The sequence below is a fragment of the Aethalodelphis obliquidens genome, unplaced genomic scaffold (assembly GCF_003676395.1).
Source record: "Aethalodelphis obliquidens isolate GAN/ISIS:26980383/991018 unplaced genomic scaffold, ASM367639v1 scaffold32, whole genome shotgun sequence".
Classification (NCBI taxonomy): domain Eukaryota; kingdom Metazoa; phylum Chordata; class Mammalia; order Artiodactyla; family Delphinidae; genus Aethalodelphis; species Aethalodelphis obliquidens.
Window position 1 is genome coordinate 10696191 of NW_020837976.1, and position 21569 is coordinate 10717759.

General features: G+C 42.5%; 1 protein-coding gene and 2 long non-coding RNA genes across 4 annotated transcripts in view; 1 reads left to right on the forward strand and 2 right to left on the reverse strand.

Annotated features, from left to right (window-relative positions):
* KLHL14 (kelch like family member 14) overlaps positions 1-3537 on the reverse strand; it is a 99120-nt gene extending 95583 nt beyond the window's left edge. The window contains exon 1 of the mRNA XM_027127701.1: positions 2489-3537. Coding sequence (XP_026983502.1) covers positions 2489-3417 — 929 coding nt within the window. The 5' untranslated portion in view covers positions 3418-3537. The remainder of the gene's footprint in view (positions 1-2488) is intronic.
* On the forward strand, positions 2701-8296 carry LOC113631338 (uncharacterized). 2 transcript variants are annotated; one of them, XR_003437266.1, is made up of 3 exons: positions 2701-2811; positions 4845-5062; positions 6120-8296. It is a non-coding gene; the product is annotated as an uncharacterized LOC113631338 (long non-coding RNA). The 2 variants fall into 2 exon arrangements; XR_003437265.1 differs by lacking the exon at positions 2701-2811 and adding an exon at positions 3539-4562.
* Positions 8297-13810: 5514 nt separating this feature from the next.
* Positions 13811-18024, reverse strand: LOC113631265 (uncharacterized). Its single transcript, XR_003437240.1, has 3 exons — positions 18012-18024; positions 17119-17127; positions 13811-13917 (listed from the first exon to the last, which is right to left on the reverse strand). It is a non-coding gene; the product is annotated as an uncharacterized LOC113631265 (long non-coding RNA).
* Between the last annotated feature and the right edge of the window lie 3545 nt (positions 18025-21569).

Sequence of the window (21569 nt, forward strand, 5' to 3'; positions counted from 1 at the left end):
GTAATAAATACAATGCCCTTCCATTCAATTGTCTTCAATAAAAGTGATGCAATTTCAAAAACAATTGTTTAACACATTTATCCCTCTGTTAGACTACATGTAAGACTGAGAGAACATTTTTATATTGCTCTGATGCTATAACAAATGGGCTGATATCATACTATTGGTTGCAACTTACAACATTTTTGTCTACATTTAAGTTAAGATCTTGGTGGTTATTCTTGCATTCTTTCTGTGAATTAAAATTAGAATAATGTAATTAATCCCTGAAATTAAAATGCTTCAGTTACTAATAATGGAACAAAGTCTAAATTATATTACTTTGAGATCAACAATAGGTTCACATGAACTATTTTCCGTATCTTCCGCTTTTAAAGGAAAATACAGTTTTCTTCCTATGGCAGAAGTATCAGATTCTTGCAGCATCCATGACACTTGTAAGCATTCAGTGGTCAGACGCCACTACATATCCTTCAAATGATATGGCCCAGTGAAGCTGGACGGTGTCATCACGGAGCCAGGCAGCCTAGTATCTCAGCCATCCACCAGGACAGAGCCAGCAGGCCCCAGCTGGCATGCTAAATCCAGACTAAGGTGGGAAATGGATTTTGCATTTTGAAAGTCAACTCTTCCAACACTGAAACCTAGGACATATTTATCAGGTAAAAGTGCAATGAGGACTTCAAGCTTATTTATTGGATCAAATTTATAATGCTTATTTCCCCAAATTACTCTTAGAACAAGTTAAATCTTAATTTTATTATCCTTCTGGGTTTCTGAATTTATACTAGATTGTACATTTAAAAAATATGAATAAATGTATGTTCAGGACTATAACTTAATAGTATGATACATGCTAAGTTAAGTATATTTGTAAGTCACAAAAGTTAAAATAACAGAATATTGATCACCAATGTTCCTTGGTGTGGTAACATTTGCCTGTCACATTAAGCTTACTATCTTGATTTTTAGGCAAATTGGAACTCTTACAAAACAAAAATACATTCCATGTTATTGTCGCTTGGACTCCTGTGTTCACTATTCAATCACATGAGTTTGGATCCTCGTTTGTGTTATTGTCTTAACTGTCATGTTCTGACACTACAATTCATTTCTTGAAAATAGTAGAAAAATCAACTTACAAGATTTGTGAGTTCAAGATTTCCCATGCCTCCCGTGGGCCTCACCTGAATACAAGTGCTCCCTAAACAACTGTAAGAATATCTTCCTGTTTCCTAAAAGTTTAGTTACCTAGGTCTGGTAGAAACATCATGATGGAAAAAATAAACATTTAATTCCATAAGACTGCAGAAAGTGGACCCCATGTTTAAGACATCGTTCTGAGTGGGAAAAGGCCATGGTGGATTCTTAAACCGTGTACTTTCTAACATAGCACTTAGGTGGATTAGACTGGGATAGCCTGGCATCTGGAATCATGATGTTTTATCATGAGAAACTGAGAAGATACTGCTTCTCTTTTCTAAAAAGAGAAAGCAACCCTCTGCTAGGGCTCATTAAAAAAGGCGTTTAAAATTGGAGCCAATAAAACATGATTGCCAATTCCAACAGTCTTTTTGTTTTTTTAATCTCAGCAGCATTTTTCAAAGGCATTGTTTCTCTCTCAACTTTGACAGGAAATCCCACGTTCAATACACACAGGGGACACATTCCAAATAGCAACAACAACAACAATAACAACTCTCCAACTTCTTTGTGACTTCAGAGCAGGCGTACAGACCTAACTGCAGCTAGATGACCTTCCCCTCCTCTCAGTTCTCTCAGTTTTCAACTGTGCTTCCCTCTGACATGGGAACTACTAGGCAGGATTCACTCTGACATCCCGAATCCTCTTGCTTTGCTGTAAGGAAAGGTTTTGCTTTTTCATAAGATAGAAAAGTTTGCCTGGGTATGGGATGCCAGAATTTCTGACAGCGACCCTAAAAGACAAAGCCTTTCAGAGCTCTAAGCAAACCCCAGTCGTTGAAAAACAGAAAATAACTTGAGTGTCAGAATGAATGAAAGCTTTCCTCCTCGAGCATCGCCTGGCACTTCTGCTTGCCCAAGGCAGGAAAGAGGGGGACTGGGGTGGGGACTTCTCATCACAGAACCCTTTTTCTTAAGTAAGCATATTTTGAGATGTAGAGGGAAGCCTGGATAAAAAGGGCTCCAAGGCTGTACTTCTAACTGCCTGGCCTTTGACCCCACCTGCCTGTCAGTTTCAGCCCGCAAGTCCCACATCTCCGGCTCTGGGGATATTGAGAACGTGGGCTTTCTAGAGCTCGGGGATGCTGTGAGGCCAGTTTCCTGTTGACCTTTCAAGGACTCTGAAATCAACTTTCCCCACACAGTCTGAATTGTTTGTTTTCGTTTGTTTTCAGCCTGCCTGAGCCTCCCGCCCAGCCCACCCCTATCCTCCTCCTGCCTGTCCCCCCTCCCTCCGGCCTCTCGCCTCCCCCCCCCCCCCCCCCCCCGCTTTGTTGTCTCATACCTGCTGGCCAGGCTCTGCCTGCAGTGCTGCCTGAAGGGCATCAGGTGGTAGTTCATGGCGTCCAGCAGCAGCTTCTGGCAGACCGGGTCGGTGCGCATGAAATCCACTGACTGGACCCGCTCCACCAGCTCGGGGGCCGGGATGAGCGCGAAGCGGAGGCGCTTCATGAGGTCGGGCGCGTACTGCATGCGGGTCTCGCGGTCGTGCTCCAGCCACAGCACGGACATCTGGAAGAGCGCCAGCTCCGACTCCACGGGGGGCGGCAGCGAGTCCAGCAGGGCGCGCATCTCCTCGAAGTTGAGCAGCAGCACATCCTCCACCAGGTACTTGTTGGCCAGCTTCTTGGTCTCCTCCAGGCCGTGCAGTGCGGCGATCTTGCACACTTGCTTGTAGTTCTGCACCGAGATCTGGTCGTTGAGGAACTGCACGCAGAGCTTGGTGACCTGGGGGATGTGCAAGATCTTGCTGACCGACAGCACCTCCTCCACCGTGTCCAGGGAGAGGGTCACGTTGGCCGTGTAGAGGTACTCGAGCACCAGGCGCAGCCCGATGGACGAGCAGCCCTGCAGCACCAGGTTGTTGATGGCCCGAGGACTGGTCAGCAGCTTGTCGTCGGGGGAGGAGGAAGGAGTCCCCGGCTCCTCCTGCGGCGGCGGCGGCTGTTGCTGCGGCGGCTGCTGGTCCTTGGGGGGCCCCAGACCGTCCTGGCCGCCGACCCCTCCCCCGAGAGGGGGATGACTGGAGAAAAGCGATCGGAAGTACTGCGAGCAGGAGGCCAGCACGGCCTTGTGGCAGTGGAACTGCTGGCCCTGGGCCGTCAGGGTCACGTCGCAAAACAGCTGCTTCCTCCACAGCAGATTGAGGCCGTGCAGCAGGTTGTCGCTGTGGCTGGGGTCGAAGGTGGAGGTCCGGTCCCCGGATCTGGACATGGCGAGCTGACTCGGCGCACCTGGCTTTAAACCCTCCTCCGACCTGGCAGACAGGGGTGGGGGATGGGAGGGAGGGGAGAAGGGTAGTGGAGGGGGTGGGGTGGGGTCGGCGTGGGGACGGGTGTGGAGGGGAGGGGTGGGGAGGGCGAAGAACCACAATCAGTGCTCAGCTTGGCCTCCGGACACCGACCCTCGGAGGAGGTCTGAAGGCGCTGGATCCGTGAGCGCCACCAGAAGGGCCCTGTCTGGGGTCCGGGCGCCCGTTCTGCTCCCTACTACGCCTCCCGCCACCGCCCACACACTTCGTCCCCCACTTTCCTAAAACCACCCGGGCTCGGCTCTTGGCAGCGACAGCGGTGGCATCAGCGACGGCAAAGTGGCGGCTGAGGCCGAGACACCCCGTGGGCTCGTGTCCATGCCCGGCCGGGGCGGGGAGAGGCCGGGGAGTGGGGAGCCGGGGGGTGGCCCGAGAGCGCAGAGGCGACCGTCGACGGAGCTTCCAGGTCAACTCGCGCCCGCAGCTTTGCTTTTCGCAGTTGGTCCAGTTTTGGGGGGGTGGGAACGGGGACACGACAGGCGTGCGGGCGGGCAATACTTAGCCCTCCAAAAGCTGGGGACCCCTTCGATTAGCCGTGCTGCCCCGAGAAACTCCTAGACTAATAGTCTGAGGGAGCAGATAAAGCCCTTTCTTCTCCCGGGAAAGTGCAGCGGAGCGCGGTGAGGACCAGCTCAGTGGACTAGGCAGAGGCGGGAGCTGTCCTTATCAATTCTAGCTCATTTCCCTCACCCCGGCCCTGCCTGCTTCCCTGCTTCGCAAACTGTTGGCTTCCCAGTCACCACTCAGTTTTGCTAATTTTCCAGAGACGCCTTTAAACCTGAGGAGAATCCCTCCAGCCCCAGACCCCCTCTCCCCCGCCTCCCCCCACCTCCTGCATTTCAAAGCGCGGAAGTTCGGGCGTGTATCTCCCCTTCCCCCGCGGGGCGGCACCGAGGAAGATGAGGAGGAAGGCAGTGGAGCTACTGGGGTGGATTTAGAGCAAGAGCCGGGAGGCCCGGTGGGATTCGTGTGGACGGTTCTCCCTCCCAGGCACTGGGCGCAGTGGCTTTAACTCCTGTAACTATGAGAAGTTCAAGTTAACCGGCAGGTATTGGGGGAGGGGCTGGGGGCTATCCGATGGTGGGGGGGCGCGCAGTTCGGCGCGGGATCTCTGGATCCAGCGTTGCCGCCGAAGCCGCAGCTTCCTTCAGAGCCCCTCAGCACAGCCCCCCCACCCCGAGCCCCCCAACTCGGGCACCCCGACTCCCTCGGCCCTGGAACTACTTGTGCAAAAAGTCTGAGCCGCCCGCATCCAGGCGGAGGAGGGCAGGATGGGGGGGGGGGGCGAGATCGATGCGCCAGGTCCTTAACGTGTAATTGCACCTTCTAGGGCTGAGCAGAAAGGGACCCTTTGCCCACACCCGGCCCGCGCGCCCGCCAGCCCGGGAGAACCGCCGCCGCCGCCGCCGCCCGGCTCAGAGGGATCCCGCCGGACCTGCGCCTTCCACTGCGGCTCACTCTGCCCTGCCTGGCGCCAGTCCTGGATCGCCGGCTTCCTATTTCCACCGGACTGGGCTCCTCTCGACTCACTTTATCATCCCGTTCCAGGTGGACCCTAATCTCCCGCGAGCTCCCTCCCCCGGCAGCATCCGCACCCCCCCCGCCCCCGCCCCCAAAGCTCTGGCTCTCCTGAAACATCTCCCAGAGTCTCTCCCTTTAAGTGGACTCGGTCATACCTCCCTCTCGCTCTCCCCGCTTCGTTGTCTTCCCCCCCATCTTTTCCTATTCCCCTTCCTTCTTGCTCTCCTCCTTTGCCTTCCCCCCTCATCTGCTTATTTCTTGCAATAGGAGTTTTATTCTTTATGAGCGTTTGCCACACAATCACCCCCCACCCCTTTGAAAGACTCCCTTCCCGTCCCTCCCCACGCGGCCAACAACCCAAAAGACACAACAAAATACACACACAAGGCAGACACAAGGCCAGAAACTTACCTGCTTTCAACCAGCTGCAAAGTCAAGGCTCACTTAAGCTCCCCCCCAAAATCAATTGTCCTTCCTTTTTAAAGGTTTGCTCTCTCCTTGGGAGGGGGAAAACACCTTCAGGTTCCCAACTCCGGGCAGTCACTCTTTACAATTTATTTTGTCGTACATCATTTGATCACCATGAATTAGCAACAGCAAGAAAATGTAGGAGAGGGAGAAAAGAGAGAAAGAGAGAGGGAGAGAGAGGGAGAGAGGGGAGAGAGAGAGAGAGAGGGAGCAGAGCTTTCTGCAAGAGAAGAAGAAGAAAAAATGTACGTGTGACAAATTATGCTACCAAGAAACAACACATCATTATCCTTGGGCCTGGGGCTCAGTGAGTCGTAACGAGAGTAATAGGAAATCCACGGTTGGGGAGAGAAACGGTCGTGCTTGGCCAGTAGAGAGAGACCATACAGGGGGATGGATGCTGGAGAGACTCGCAAAATTATGGCTCAAGGCTATTGTAAAAATTGTCGAGCGTAAATGACTGCGATTTCAAACATCTTTGGAAGAAAGAAGGGGAAAAAGCGAGCCCCCCCTCCCTCCCTCTCCCTCTCTCTCCCTCTCTCTTCTCTCTCTCTATAAAGAACCGTCAAGTTTTAGTGCGCATTGCTAATTAGTCAATTTCTCTCTGCCTTCACAGGCTGGCGACTTCGCTGCTGAGCTGAAACTGCTAATTTCTGTGACCAGCTTTTTTCTTAGCTGTGATCTGGATGAATGAGTAGCTGTCTCACAGAGATGACAAAAATAAACTCTAATCCCCCCCAAAATTTCCACTACGTCTTTCTCATGCATAGATTTATGATCTTCAAGCGCTCTGTGCAAATATGCAAACTTTTTGTGTCTGTGTATGTGCTGTTGTTTCCAGATTTCACTACATTGGTATGCTGCTTTTCCCTTTCACCTCCCCCTCACCCCTCACACTGTGAAATGCAGAAACAATCTGATCTCAAAGTATGCCAAGATGTCACTTTATAGTGTCTTGGTATTTGGGGTTTGAGTCTGACTTGGAAGTCAGGAGCCCTTGCCTAAGAGGTGAGTGGCTAAGTGTACAATGGGGGTGGGGGTGGGGGAAGTAGACAGAATAGAGGACAGCCCTTTGCTCTACATTTGTTTCCCTGCACCATTCAAGCTTTATGATCTTGTTGGAAAACATATTTTCCCTGGTTATGCAACCATCTCTGAACTTCTCTGTCAGCTCTTCAACAGTAAGGATTCAGAACTCACAATTTTTTTTTTTACTGGAAGATTAAGCTTATTGTCAGATGTGCCTTTCAATTAGGAGTCTTTGATTTGCAGGAGCTAGAATCAAGTGCCAGGAAAGCCAGCTGCAATTTCACAAATATAACCTTTAAACTTTGGAGCTTATCTGATATATAAGGTTGGCCACAGAGAGCTCACATTTTTGACCCTGCTTAGCATGCAAAAAGAACCCCAGCATGACTCTGGAATTTTTGCTGTACCAGAGATTCATGTGCATTTTGGTAGAGGACATGTTCTCTAGACTTACCTCATGATGTATTGCACCCTTACATTTATAGCCCTGCATTTTGGTTGTCAATGGGGGCTGGAGGTGTCCGAGAAAGAAGGGGAAAAAAAAGCAGAAAAAAGAAGGTATGCCCTTGAATAAAATGAACATGGAAGAAAGCTGGACTTGAGTTAGATTGAGTTTTCTTTGCTATTAAATGTATGAACATGATTCATTCTAATTGATATGTACTCTGATTAGTAAACTTATTAAAATACACATCAGCTCATTGAAAGCCTGCCTTTTTACCTTCCCCTTTGATTGGTGAGAGATGGAAAGACACCTGCTTAAGGGAGGGGGAAACCTGAAAATTCTTTGGTTCAGAAATCAGGAATTCCCCATTTAAAATGATCAACATTAACATGCATATGGGATATTTACTCTTGAATAGATGAGGAAGGATCATACCGAAGCGTTTATCCTTCACAAAGGCCTTTCTCTATCAAGGTCCTAGATTATCTGAGGGTAAGACTACTTTATTCAGATCTTGCTGAGATGCTGCATTCTCATATTCGTATTTATAATCAAAAGCCCCAATACATGATAAAATAACAGAAAAGGACTTTTTGATTAGAGCAGGGGAAGGAAAGAGAACAGATCTTCCAAATCTTCTGGCCCTTCTATGTTTTTTTTTTTTTTTTTTAATTTCTCTTATTTAGGTCTTGAACAGGAAGACTGTGTGACTGTAATATAACACCTTTTGGGGTTTCTGTTTCATTAGCAAGTGTGTGAAGTGTCACCAAACTCTCTGCCACGCAAAGTATAATTTTATGGTACGCTTTTGCTGTTGACCTTTTATGAGCTTCCAATGAAGTATTTGGAACTAAACCCAAAGGCGAATAAGAGTATTGATCGCTTAAATTATTGCCATATTTCCATTTTATCATAAAGGAATTAGGGATTAAGGTTGTTTTGTAGACCTCGCAGTATCTTAGTTTTGAATTTATATATATATGTATATATATTTACTGATAGGATATATTGATATTGATATATAATTATGATTACTAGGACCTTTGCTGTTTTCAACCAATATAAAAGCCACATTTCAAAAATTTTAACTACCTACAATTGTAATGCTTATTTAACAACCTGGACGGAAGGGAAGGGGGACCGGTTGGGGGTTGCAATTCTAAAACAGCTGTTAAAATGAAGAGGTTAGGCTGTTTTCTTCTCGATTTTAAAGTTACACTATTTGAGAATGTTTAACATTCAGAGAAAAATTACACTTATGGCTATTTTGTAAGCAATTAAAAAAAGAATACTGGTAATAAAAAAAATCCGTTCTTAATCTGTGCGTAAACCAGTGTTTATATCATATAAATTACATACCTCCAATATCTTGCCCTGGCTTTGACTGAAATTATCGCAGAACTCACAAATGATATGACACTATTTACAATAAATCCCGTTATGAAAGATTCAATTTTGCAGCAATCGGATGCTAGCTACTAAGCGTTTGTAAGTATTTGAATTTTATCTTACTTCACTGTTCAACGTATAGAAATTGCATCTGTGTGTTTGATCTGTCCTGCTGAGTACTACCAGCAGCTTGCATCTCTGCCACTATTGTTTTTAAAATGGCAGGAAGGACGTGACTAGTCGAGAGTACTCAGCGGGATGGATTTCACATGACATAAGAGGAGCCAGAATTGTCTTATAAAAAAAATTAATTATGATCATGTAGTCATCTAATTCAAACAGTCTTCACACTTTGACAGAATTATCAGATTTATTCATCAGTGAATCTGCATTTAAACTACGTACAGTGGAAAGATGCGGAAACTGCTGGCACTAAGCAGTCTAACGAGAGCTGCCCCCAGCTCTGAGCAGGCTGGTCAGCCTTCAGGGTGACGGGGACCCAGGAGAATCTGTGGTTCAGGTTGCTCCGGACCATCTCACCGGACTGGGTGAACTTAATTTTATCTTCAGAGCAGTTCAAGAAGCATTTTGCTGCCTAACAGGAAGGGACGGCCACGTTGAAACTTTACTTCTCTGGTTCTTGACTTTTCTTTTAAGATTTACGAGTTCTCCTCCAATTATATCAATATCAAAGCCTGGCCTCCCCGTGTGTCTTTCGGTTAGTAAATACTACTTCCCATGGCCTGACCTTTCAGATTGCCACCATTGTAAAATGGGTGGACGGAGAGAGGTATTGTTCCATTTTACAATGAAATGGAGGAAGGAGGGACCTGTTGGCTCCCCAAAGCCAGGGAGTGGCAAAACCCAGACAAAACTTGCAGGTTTCTAGTGTTTTATTTTAAATCTTGGGTAGATGTGGCCTGAGATAGCACAAACCATCAGCATCAAGAAGCTTACTGAAGAACAAAAAATCTGAAATAGCAATAAAAGTCAAGAAATAGTGCTATTGAGTAGCACGTAGTCAAAAGCCAATGCTTTGCTATTGCCCTGGGGTCAAATCCAACTCCTTGGCCAGCATCCTGGGTTCCCAGGATCTAGTTCTAATGTTTCTGGGAAGTCTGTTGTTAGCTGCTTTCTGAACACAACCCGCTTTCACAGCACAGTGCCAACGCTTAGGTTGTGTTCTTATCAGAGGCCTTGGTTCTCTACGTATAGAAACCGCACGTAGTTCTCAAGATTGAACTCAGATTTCTTTCCAAGGTGAAACTTCCTGGCAACTTCAAGCAGACTAATAATAGCTAATACTTATTGAGCTTATTACTTGTGTGGTAGACACTAGTTTAAATCATTTAGGCGTTTTATTTTCTTGATCCTCTTGCTAATCCTATGAGAATTTGGTAGATTGTAAGAATGGCCCCAGTCTCATATATACGTGTTAGCATATGGTATTTGTCTTTCTCTTTCTGACTTACTTCACTCCATCCTTCCCCATAGAAACACCCCATTATAATGTGGCTTGGTTGCCCTTCGCATCAAGAGTGGAGTCTATTTCCCCACCCTTTGAGTGTGAGCTGGTTTTGTGACTTGCTTTGACCAATAGAATCTGCCAGAAATGACTTTGTGCCGGGTCCAGGTCTGAGCCTCAGGAGGCCTTGTCTAATTCAACTCTCCCTCTCTGAACCCTGCCGGGTGCGATGTGCAAAAGCCCAGGTTAGCCTGTGGCGGATGAGGTACCACATGGACCAAGCCATTGCCCAGCTGACCTGATATCTGAACTCAGCTGTGTGACTGAGCTTAGCCGAGGCGGAAGAACTAACACACCCCGAATTACCGCCCTACAGAACGCTGAGCTAATTAAATGGCTGCCATTTCAAGCTATTCGTTTTGGGGGTGATATGTTCCATAGTAAAATTAGCTGATAAAGAAAGGTTCTATTACTATCATTTTACCAATGAACAAAATGAGGTGCAAAGAAATCAAGTAAATTTTTCAGGGTCACACAGCATTTCAAAGGTACAGCTGAGATTCAGACCCCACAATCTGACTCTAGAGATGAGCCAGTCTGCTACACTGGCCACAGAAGAAATGCCTGCCTCCTGTGACCTACATTTATTCATTCATCAAGCATATGTCAAGTATTTATTATATACCAGACAATGTGGTAAACACTGAAGATACAATGATGAATAAAACTGCATTCTTGCCCTCGAGGGGCTAACATTCTAATGGAGGAGACAGGCAGGTAAATTACACACAGCAAGTGAGTAATTACATTGTGATAATTGCTCTAATAAGGGTATGTGTAATGAACTACTGGAGCAGAAAGGAGCAGGTTCTTAACTTTCTTATAGCACTTATTATCTGTAATATTCTTTTCACATTTATTATTTACTTCTTTGTATTATTAGTTGCTTATTTAGGAAAATATGTTTTATGATCTCAGCTAGATTATAAGTTTCTAGGGTAGAAAGAGCCTAGTGCCTGGTAAAACTTCCCATGGAGCCTGACTCTGTATCTCGCCCATAGTAGTTATTCAATAAATATGTTGATGGACTATGAAAGCTAATTTTTCAAATTTATCAGGGTAACTGCAGAAAGAACAAGGAGATATGTTATAATCAGAGACTGTGTTTGGCATTTGACTAAAGTGGTATTATTCAATTCTTTGATTATATTGACCTATTATCTAAAAATTAATAAAAGTCTTTATAATATTGTGAAGTAAGCAATTTACTGTTCACAGCACATAGATAGGAGTTTGATGGGACCTCAGTGAGTGCTTCCCTCAAATCTCACCTATGGCAATCATCACTCAGCAAAGTGCTCTAAATCCTTGAAGAGAGCCGCTACTTGTATGGACATATTAAACTACTAAGCGTACATAGCACAGAACCATATTTCTAAGCCTGGACTCTGGAAGCAGATCACCTGCATTTGAATCCTAGCTCTGCCTCTTTCCTTCTGTGTGACCTTGGGCAAATAATCTCTCTCTGCCCAGTTTCCCTATCTTGAGGATCAGGATAGTTGCAGCACCGCCCTCCTAGGGTTTCATGATGCTTAAATTTTTGTACGTATTTGTAAAAGTGCTTAGAACAGTTCCAGATACATAGTGTCATGTGAATGTTTGTTAAATAAAAAATAAACATATGAAGCTAAAGATTTTTTTCTTTTTCGGCTTCCTTTTTCTTTTCTGCACACACTGTCTAGTGCTCAACAAATACTGGATGGAGGAAGGAGTAATGACATCTACTTTTCTCAAGGGTGCAATGATTCATGATGCTGTTCAAGAAGCAACTGGTCACTTTAACGAAAGAACCTCTATTTTTGACTTTTCATTTTAGATATTTTATGTTACAGTTTGTTTACCTATAGTTTTAAAAGTCATCTTTCTTTTATCTTTGGGGACATTTGGCATTTCACATACATGTCTTGAGTAACTGAGATTCTAAAAAAGTAAGGATATTTATTATTAATGATAGTTTAATGATAGATGGCAGAATATATTCCTGATTCTGAAAAGCAGCTCTTTGGTGATAGTTCTTCATGCCAATGACTGAGATGAGAGAGGATGTTGTTGCACTTCAGCTTCTGTCTTTTTTTTTATTTTAACTGGAGTATAGTTGATTTACAATGTTGTGTTACTTTCTGCTGTACAGCAAAGTGAATAAGTCATGCATATACATATTTCCACTCTTTTTTAGATTCTTTTCCCATATAGATCATTACAGAGTATTGAGTAGAGTTTCCTGTGCTATACAGGAGGTCCTTATTATAGCTTCTGTCTTTGATGTTACCTGTGACTCTGGACAAATCACTGTTCTTCTCCAGGTCTCAATTTCCCCATATATGGAGAGAGAGAGCATTTGGAGAGAGGTAGCATTTCCTTCATTTAACTACTGTATAGGTTTGCACTGAGGGGAAGTGGCTAGAGTGAATGGTCCACAAGAACAATTGGGAACGTTCTTAGCGACTTGTGGAATGAGATGAAGATTTAGATAATAGAAGAAGAAAAATCTTCTTTGCTCCCTGAAAAGCGCCCAGAGGCTTGGGGCAAGAGGTATTTACCCAGTCATCTTTCTGGAAGTAGTCAAATGCAAACAACAAATCCAAAATTGAAAGTATTTTGAATGTATCAACAGAAATTATATTAGATACATTCACAAATAAATGCTTTTTTAAAAATTCAAACAGAAAGTCACAAAAATTATAATCATCCTCATCAGTTCACTCAGTCCCATGTAATTAATTTTTTTCATCTTGATCTTTTGTTAGCACTTTTATGAATTCATCAGTTTTCCATTAGAGTTCTGAAAATGCTTATTCATTCAGTTCAGCAGTATAGTCAGTTACCAGAAACCTGTACTTGTCAGTCTTTTCCATGAATTCCTTGAAGATGAAACCCTTTTATAATAAATGCTTTTATATGCATCAAAATTTTCAAACAGTTGGAGTTTATGGAAAAGTATTTGTTTTACTGTAGAAATGCCCTATTCCAAATGTTCATTAAAGAAAGGCATGGAACTCTTTCCTTATAAGCAAGACAATGTACCTTTATCATAAAGAGTTATCATCCAGATTTGCAAATTATCCTAATCACCTTCTCCACCCTCAAATATTTCTTTTATTTGTGGCAATATTTTTTCTTTCTCTTACTGATTCTTAAAAATGAAGGTAAGTATTGCTGTGTTGCAATATTCACCAGCCCGTTGAAATTTTTTTTTTATAGTTAATAGAGAAAAATGACCTAAGTTTTTTAGTCAAATACTTATATGCCTAATCATTAATTATCATTGTATCATTACAAGGACATACTATCTTGACTGAGGTCCAGTTTTCCTTAGAGATGACCTGTTTATACCTTGAAATATCTGTTTATTTCTGCTCTCAGCTTCTTTGATTAGTGCAAATTTTCCCAATTTTTCAATTTTTAGAATAATATTTCTCTGTTGCTCTGTCTTATCCCTTTCTCCATATCCTCTTTACTCCTCTATGCCTTCTCAGTATACCCAATCCCATTTTTAATTACATTACGTTTTATAATACAATATTTCATAGTATTTCAGTAAAGTTTCAAATTGTTCAAATTCTATGCATTAGTAGTTTTATTGTTGAAGAACCGTCTGACCGTTTGGATAAATTTTGGGAGTCGGCTGGCTTAGGTGACAAATAAAGAATTCTGCTGGGTATTTCATTTTATTTTACTTTTTTAAAGACAACTGACTACCGAATGGATACGTTTTCTCAAAATCTGATAGTAACAGGCAGCCACTGCTAATACAACCCGATAAATCTGAATTGGAATCTTTTCATTTTGTCTTTACATCTTATTGAGCTCACCAATAGGACTGATTTAAATTCTCTGTGGGGACTTAAATCCCATCTGCAAGAATATTTTGTCCAGTTTTATCTCGTTTTATGTGAATGAAGTCCATAGTTTACTGAAATTTCCTTAGTTTTTACCTAATGTCCTTTTTCTGTTCCAGGATCCCATCTAGGATAAACACATTACATTAAATTGTCATATTTCCTTAGTCTCCTTTTGGCTATATAGCTTCTCACACTTGTTTTTGATGACCTTGAAAGTTTTTAGGGATACGGATCAGATAATTTGTAGAATGTTTCTCAATTGGGAGTTGTCTGATGTTCTTGTCATGATAATACTGGGGTTGTGGGTTTGGGGAAGGAGGACCACAGAGGTAAAGCCCCATTTTAATCACAGAATATCTAGTTGATGTTAAACCTGATCACCTGGCTGAGGTGGTATTTGCAGTAAAGGTACTTTTTATTTTTTACTCCTCTTTCTATAAAGAGGATGTAAGTTTTATTCACAGCCCACACTTAAGGGGTGGAGGGTTTAGCTCCATCTCCTTGAGGGTAGAGCACCTACACAAAAGATTTGAGATTTGTCTGCAAGGAAGATTTGTCCATTCTCCTGTATCTATTTTTCTTTATTTAGTCATTTATTTATATCAGTATGGGCTCATGGATATTTATTTTGTACTTTGGGTTATAATCCAATACTACTATATTTATCTTGCTGCCGGAACTGTTCAGCTTTGGCCATGGGCAAGTCTTTCTGTTGGCTTCTATATTCCTTGACATACTCCCATCGTTACCTTCCTCCCTCACTCCTCCCTCCCTCCCTTCCTTCCTGGCATGGCAAAATACTGCATGCTCATCTTGTTTATTTCATCCCCCAGTCCTAGAATCAACAGTTTCTCCCAGGGACCCTGTTTGCCTTTTTGGAGACTGGTGTTAGGAACAAAGATCTGGACATTAGATTGATAGTTGATACTGGGGTGTTTCTTTTAGACATTCTCAGCTGACAGAGCAAGCTGTATGTACACATCTATACATGTTTCTATATGTAACCATCTGTATCTATATTAAGCTCAACATGAGTTCATACTGATGTCCCTAACTCTAATCCACTAACAGCCAACTTAATTTTAACTAAAATGGTTTATGTGGGAAAAACAGGAGGAGAAGGAAGAACAGGCAAAACAGTGTCCCTGCTTTGGGGTGGATGAGACCAGAGAGGACACTGAACTCCCAAAGGATGTAAACAAGGGCTCCAATGGAGGAAGAAACTATTAATACATCCTTTAGTAACAATTTTCAGGTTTACTATTAATAGGGTTATACTTCAAACATTTTTAGGGTAACATGCAGCAAAGGAATACTTTGCAACAGAAGTCCAATATCTTTTCAGTTGGACTTTTCAAAGTCCGATATCTTTTCAATAGGAGAGATGTCAGGATTCTGTAGCCTGAGAGGGAGACTTCAAACACAGCTCTATTGGGAGGAGGCTATAAGACAAAGCATCCCAGCCTAGTCCGATCTTGCTTCTCTAGGCCATTGATCCTGATGACCGCTGGAAGATCCTATAAGAGGGGTGGTGAGGGGTGGTTGTAGCTACAGTTCACCTAATAGTTCAATGTCCTGTAGGAATAGTAGGAAAGAACATGGGACTTGGAATAGAAAGAAATGGATTTGAGGGTCACCGCCACCATTTGTTAGTAATATAAATATCCTAATATCTCTAAACCTTGGTTTTCTCATTTGTGAAATAATAATAATTTCTATAATATTTATTTTTTAGGGGCAGTGTAATGATCAAGAAAGCTAGCATGTGAAAGTAATTTGTGAACTGAAAAAACAATGCAGAAAGTATTCTTATTTATATTCTTCACAGTAGGAGATCACACATATGTAGGTAGTTGCAGGTGATATAGCATGGTGGTCAAGAAAGTGAATTCTGGAAAGAGACTGCTTAGGTTAAAATCCCAATGACACAGTTCACTAATTGTGTAAAGTTGGTCCAGAAACAATTTCACTGAGATTCAGTTTTCTCCTAGATAAATGAGGTTCATTTATCCCATAAACTCATTGTGAGAATTTGGTGGGAGAATGTCTCGTACATGGAAAACACTCAATATCAGTTTGGTGAACCCCAAATAATTAATTCACAAGAGAACTGAGAAATAAAGCCATCCTCATGTTAACTTTCCGTGGATTTTAGTTTAATCATCTATGGAGTGGGGAGGGGGTTTGTACAGTTGCTAACTTCCTTTTCAGCTCTAAACCTCAAATTCTGAATCTCTGTTTCCTTGAAATGCTGATTGAGGCATGGGAAATGCACTCCCAGTTCATAATGCAGAATCTGGGTAAATTTCTTGAAGTAAGCTAGAGGGATTGGCCCCTCAATTTAGCTATGACGCATTCCCCCCACTTCAGTGATCAGAGAAGGCTACAGTAGGAAAGGCCCTCACTTACACAGGCCCCTTCCAAATCTCTGGGAGGGGCCTTGGCAATGTGTAAAATCTGCAAAAACAAGACATTTTAATTGCAATCAGTGGATTGCTATTTCCACTTTGACTTTCCCTCCTGTCAGATGGTATGGGAGGGACATTGAACATTTTTGAGAGATGGTGAAAGGGAAGGTGATCCAGGAATTTAGTGCAGATTGAGATAGTAGGATGTATTTATGTGTTCACCATTACAGATGTTCCTCCACTTAGAGTGGGGCTATGTCCCAATAAATCCATCATAAATGGAAAATACCATAAGTTGAAAATGCATTTAATACACTTAACCTACCAAATATCACAGCTTAGCCTGGCTTCATGCTCAGGACACTTACACCAGTTAACAGTTGGGCAAAATCATCTAACACAAAGCCTGCGTTATAATAAAGTGTTGAATAGCTCATGTAAGGTATTCACTGCTGTGCTGAAAGTGAAAAACAGAGTGGGTGTCTGGGTACAGCATGGTTGTATGTGTATTGGTTGTTCACCCTCGTGGTCACGTAGCCGACTGGGAGCTGCAGCTCACTGTCTCTGCCCAGCATCACAAGAGTGTATCTTACCAGATGTCACTAGTCTGGGAAAAGATGAAAATTCAAAATTTGAAGCAACATTTCTACTGAATGCATGTTGCTTTGTATCACTGTGAGTTAGAAAAATTGTAAGTCATCGAAAAATTGTTAAGTCGAACCAACGTAAGTCAGGGATTGTGTGCACTTCCAAGCGGTTGCTAGTCCCCCGCAGTGAAAGAAGGACCAACAGAAATATTCTGACTTCCCACTGTGCTGACTCACACAAAATAGAGATAAGAAGGTGTAGGAATGGAAGTTATATTATCATGTGAGTGTGTACCATTGAAACAGTTCCTGAAGAACGTGGAGGTATTTAAGATGGTTCTCTGCACAAGAAAATTTGAAATCTTACAGCTCATATATGAAAGAACTTACGGAGTTTCTCTCAAATATGCATATCACCCACACATACAAGTTGGGAAGCTGAAAGAAATGTTCTAAGCTACAACAATAAAAAACCCAAATTTTGATCAATCATGTTAAAAGAAAGACTAGAAAGACTAATATTTTTTTTTTCTCTAGAAAATAGTGTTACAAAAACTTTGCCATCATGCTAATTGAAAACTATGAAGCCAAAATTTCAGGGAAAAGAGTATTAGGGAGGTGTGTATTTGTCAGTTATTTAGTTAAAATTATGTGATTTTCATGGGTTATTTATGTTTGTGGTATTGCTAGCTTTTTAATATTTGTAATTTTATGCACCAGAGAATGTGTATCTGCTCCTGTATGTACCCCACATTTGCTTCTTTGAGGATCCTGCCAAGTCTCTTAGAAGAGGCGGTGGGAGTAGATGGATTTCTCTGATGTACAAAGATGCAAGACTGAATTAAGATTTCCTTTTAGATCCTTTGTATTTCAGGAATCTTCTCCATGAAACGAAGAGTTGAGACTCTCAGAGCTTCCTTCTGTTTGTACGGCTCCTTCCCTACTGGCTTAGAAGAAGCTGGTGGCTCCCAAGGGCTCAACTTGCTACCTGGCAATTGACTCAGGCAATTGACTTGGACTTGTATGTTCCAGTTGTGCTGACGGATTCCACTATGCATTCATCGTTCATTCATTCATCAGCAAAATATTTACTGTTATGTGTAAGGTGACCTCTGCACTCATATGTTTTTTCCTTAGAACAAATGCTTTGAGGTATGTGCAACGGAAGAACTGGCACTGTATGAAAATTTGACTATTTGATTATTTAAGCACATTGTCACTTATCGATAGGGGTCTGAAATCTGCGGAAATTTAGAAACTCTTCTGTTATCTTACCTCCTAACCTGGCTTTTCTTGAAATCATACAGATTCCTGATAGCAATTTAGCAATCTCTACCCCAAATATCTTTATTCCAACGGCAGAATCTGAGGGTTTATTTGAGCTAAATGCATCTCCTAATAAAAATGCAATTTATTAAAGTGATTTAAAAAGTGCCAAATTATTTTGGAAAATAATGTATTGTTGATCGAAACATCTGAATCACAACTTAAGTGGTCAAGTTCTCTATTCCAGGGTAGACATGGTGATTTTGTATGTATGTATACATGCATGCGCACATATATGTGCACACATATATGCATTCATGTGTACATGTGAATTTCATATTTACATACATACACATCTAAATACATAGATATACATATATAGTATATCTAATTACTGTATACGTGCACTTTGTAAAACTTAAGAATTACTGTACCCATCCTTAGAGGGAATAATCTATTAAAATATGGTTTAGGACCAACTTAATAGCTTTAGTAGAGAAAGAAATATTACCTGTGTCCTATGACCTACGTGGATTTTACTATTTAGGAATACATACACTTGTTTGCTCAGTGGCTTTGTATATTTCCCAAGAGTAGGGTGCCAGGTGGTAGGTGCCAACACTAAGCAAAAAATTTGCTGTCACCTATAAATATTTCAAAGGGGACAACATCAGTCCCCAGTATCCAAATTCTTGTCCAGCTCTGCCCCTAAGCAGGGAGTGAATGGAAGGCATATGCTTTAAGTGAGGGACTATCAGAGCCCATCTCTGGCATCCAGGCAGCAAATAGTGGCAAATGAGTCTGAGCTGTGGATCAGCTAGAGGGTAATTGATCATTCTACCCTCTAACCACAGCAGGTGACATCAACCTGTTATCACAATAGCCTAGTCGAAAATGAACAGGAGGTTGTGCCTGTCTCCCAGAATCCCCTTCACGTTGGAGGTGCTCTCCTGTTCACTCTCCCATATACCCTACTGAGAAACTCTACCATGAGGGCCCAAGGGTAACAAATAATTTCTGAAGTTGTAGCTTACTGTAAGCTTTCATGCACTTACTCTTCTGAAGAAAATGAATTTACTACATAGAATCGCACTCCTCTTAAAATATCCCTGGCTCTCCACAACCTACAGATATATAACAAGCCAAAAAGTACTGATGGACGCTGATCTATTAAACCATTTCCCCGAAATACCTACAGTGTTTTCATATGAAACAGAAAAAAAATCACTAAAGCTATGGTTTGCCAGACAATTACTTTGTCAAATCTCAAGAAATTGCATAATAAATTGTATACATGCATCAAACATGAACAGCAGAGTATAACAAGCTATATCTTTCCAGTCCACTTGCTCTTTCATCTAAACAGCAGCTTTTGTTTTCAAGAACAATTCTATATCCCTTTTGAAGGCTTTCATAAAATATGGCTATACATTTATCTATCAAACTAAGTAGAAATAATTGAAACACTTAATATGCACAGTAATAGGGAAACACATGAATAACTTCATTATTAATGTCTATCGATTATTTATGTTTACAAATAGGCAAATGTAGCTGCTAGTATTTTGATCATTTAAATCTCTGTGTATTTTGGTTTTACCTGTTTATTGGCAAATTTGCAATCTACATTATGGGCATTTTTATTGCTTTACACACTTACTTGACGTGTACATAACTGAGGTCAGTTTACCAACTGACTAGTGTTTACTCAATTTGATTACTATGTTACATTTCTGAGCTTATTTTTCCAAAGGGAAAATTAACTGTACAAGGAAGCCCAGTAAATCTTTACTTAAAAATTCCAAACTTTAGATTGATTTCAGCAGTGAGTTTGTATTGATCTCAAAAGCTTTGCGTTCCTAACTAAAAACTAATCTTTATTTCACCTTTTAGTGACTGCGGTCATAAATAAGCTCACTCCTACCCATGTAGAGTGGATTAATGGTTATTGGAGATTGGGGCTTCCAACTGAGTCTGGGAAACCTTAACCTTTGGAGGAAAACATAAAGGCACTTACCCCTTGTCAGCTATAATCCGTGGGTCCATTTTTGACATTTACCTGAGTGTTAAAGAGGAAGCAGAGCAAGGACCGGGGAATAAAGCTCTAGAGATTCTGCTTGGCTGTTAATCACTCACTGTTAGATTGACTGCTGTACCTGATCCAGCTGCTTCCGGCCATCAGAGTCACCAAAAGGCATGGCCCCTCCACTCCACTCTGGAACCCAGGTAAACTCCTCCCGGGGAAGGCTTTTACCGCCTGCCTTCGAGGAGGGGCTTATTGCGTTGCTAAAACCCGTCTGTTATTATTCTTCCAAATTTGCTGTACTGATGGAGCAAACATTTTGGGAAGTGTGTCCAACCCATTTGCAAGATCTAATTATAGAGGATAAAAGAGTTAAAAGGGAACAGAAGAGAATTTGTTATCAAGGGGTGATCAGTAACATTCCAGGCAGTGGCGGACAGATGGCTGACAAATGGTAAGGAAGCTGTAAAGCTGGGTTTCTCAAAGCATGGTCCTTGGTACCTCTCGAATCACAATAACCGAATTAGAGTGTGAACTTAGAATCTCCTGGACGCCAGCATCCCAGACTTCAACAAGCACTCCAACAACATGTTCCCCAAGTGTGAGACCCACAGTTGTAATGTGGGTGTGTTTTATCCCTTTATCACTTTCTGTGATGGAAAGTAAAAATTTTGATTTTCTTGGACCCGATGGCAGACATTACTATTAGGTAACCCAATAGCCATACTTTTCTTTCTATTTAATAATGAAGCCTTAATTTTCACCTAAGCTCCTTTTTTATCATTTCCCAGCGTTTCCCAATTATCATTTCCCAGCGTTCCTCACAGCTAGGCGCAAGAGGGGTTTTTGCGTAGCGCTTATAAAATGTCTCCTTTAAAAATGGGAGCATGCCCTTTTTCTTCCTTTTCTCCAATCTGTCACCTAAAACGTGCCTCTATTAGCTGGAGCCTCAGCAGCACACCCTGGACCCTGATGACGAGGCTGATGGGATTGGTGGGTCAGAGAGCTTGCCAGGGTCTGGGTCCCTGATGGTTTCATGAAACCACCACACTGGTCCTCGGCTGCATATGACTGGATCTTTTTTACATGACAGAATAAAACCTGCGTGTTTAACCCCTTACTGGGAAAGGGGAGCCACTGTACTTCATAGCTGAACGAGATTACTAACTGGTACAGACACCATTTAAGACTACGGGTTAACTTCAGGCAGAATTCTCCCACTGCAGATGACCCCAACTTTCCCCCCGAAGCATTATTTTTGGCTGTGAGGGTGAAAGCTGTGTCTAAACAGAACAGTGTTATGTTTTTGAGCTCTGGAGTCAGAGGGGTGCTCCTGGTCCTGTTTCGAATTTCAGAAAGGTATGTGTGTTCCTGCCTCTTGTCCACAGAAAGGTGATAGGTTTGCAGTGGCTAGGTGGCCAAAGGGGTTCTAAGGAGGGTGGCAGCCCCAAGGACAGACATGTGTGCAAGAATCTAGATTGCCTGTTAAAGCAATTGATTACTTAGTGGTGCCCTCCATGCTCCATGAAGCTAACCTTTATCAGACTTAAGG